At 42.9% G+C, this 1,199-nt stretch overlaps 1 protein-coding gene across 1 annotated transcript in view; it reads left to right on the top strand.

Moving 5' to 3' along the window:
- SARC_12680 (hypothetical protein) overlaps nt 1-1,017 on the top strand; it is a gene marked incomplete at its 3' end in the record, with an annotated part of 5,979 nt that extends 4,962 nt beyond the window's left edge. Inside the window, exons 6-7 of the mRNA XM_014293208.1 lie at nt 212-334; nt 873-1,017. Coding sequence (XP_014148683.1) covers nt 212-334; nt 873-1,017 — 268 coding nt within the window. The remainder of the gene's footprint in view (nt 1-211; nt 335-872) is intronic.
- Between the last annotated feature and the right edge of the window lie 182 nt (nt 1,018-1,199).

Below are 1,199 nucleotides of genomic sequence, written 5' to 3'. Positions count from 1 at the left end.
TAATATATATATATAGTGTGTGTGTGTGTGTGTGTGTGTGTGTGTGTGTGTGTGTGTGTGTGTGTGTGTGTGTGTGTGTGTGTGTGTGTGTGTGTGTGTGTATTCACTTGTTGACCTTCTCATGGCATCATATGTCTCGTGCCTTCCCATCCCAGTTACCTCTTCTAATCCGATCCTTACGTTCTCTTTCTGTTTGTTTACCCTAACCCAGTCCACCGACTTTGCCGGGTTTTTGGACCGCATTCTGTCCCTATTTAACGACAACCGCAAACTCCTCGCACAACGGGGTTCGCTGATTGTGTGCCAACTGTGCAACATGCTGTCACCCCTAAGGGTATGTCTCATGGGTGGTCTCTGCCCATCTCGTATCTAATGATTAACATTAGTTAAATTTCGGTACATATAACACTGAATGTGTAGTGACTATAGCTGTGTTCATGCTTGTTCTCGTATCAGTTGTTTAGTCTCTGGCCATTTCGTATCTATTGATTACCGTTGGTTAAAGTTCGGTACATTTGACACTGAATGTGTAGACTATAACTGTGTTCATGCATGTTCTCGTATCAGTTGTTTAGTCTCTGGCCATTTCGTATCTATTGATCGCCGTTGGTTAAAGTTCGGTACATTTGACACTGAATGTGTAGACTATAGCTGTGTTCATGCTTGTTCTCGTATCAGCTGTTTAGTCTCTGCGCACTGTGTTACTGTGTGGTTGTACGTCTGTGTACTTAGCTCATGGCGTGTTACCATAAACGCGTGTGTGTTACTAGAGGTTACCTACCTGAATAAAACCCTAAATCCTAAAACCCTACAAATAGGCTTCCCCTTACCATGTCTGATCCTTCACCACTGTCTCCATCCCCGTGCACCAGATATTCTACACCATGGCGGACATCCTACTCAACTACGAAGACCTGGAGTTCGCAGAGCATATGGTGTTCGTCCTGAACTCCATTTTACTCACCAGTGTGGAGTGCCGTGAGTTGCGCACACGACTGAAAGATCAGCACCTAAAGGTATGCGGCTGCTATAACCTTGGTGGGACAGTTTCAGGGTACGGTGTTTTTGGGTTCAGCGTTGGATAGTTTCAGTAGCTGTCGACGACAGACAATTGCACCGTCAGTATGTATATGTATATATATTATATATTATATATGTATATATATATATATATATTGTGTATATCTATATATATATAT

This window comes from Sphaeroforma arctica (assembly GCF_001186125.1).
Source record: "Sphaeroforma arctica JP610 unplaced genomic scaffold supercont1.2496, whole genome shotgun sequence".
NCBI lineage: Eukaryota > Ichthyosporea > Ichthyophonida > Sphaeroforma > Sphaeroforma arctica.
The sequence above is the reverse complement of the archived record's forward strand: the minus strand, read 5'-3'. Positions and strand labels throughout refer to the sequence as shown.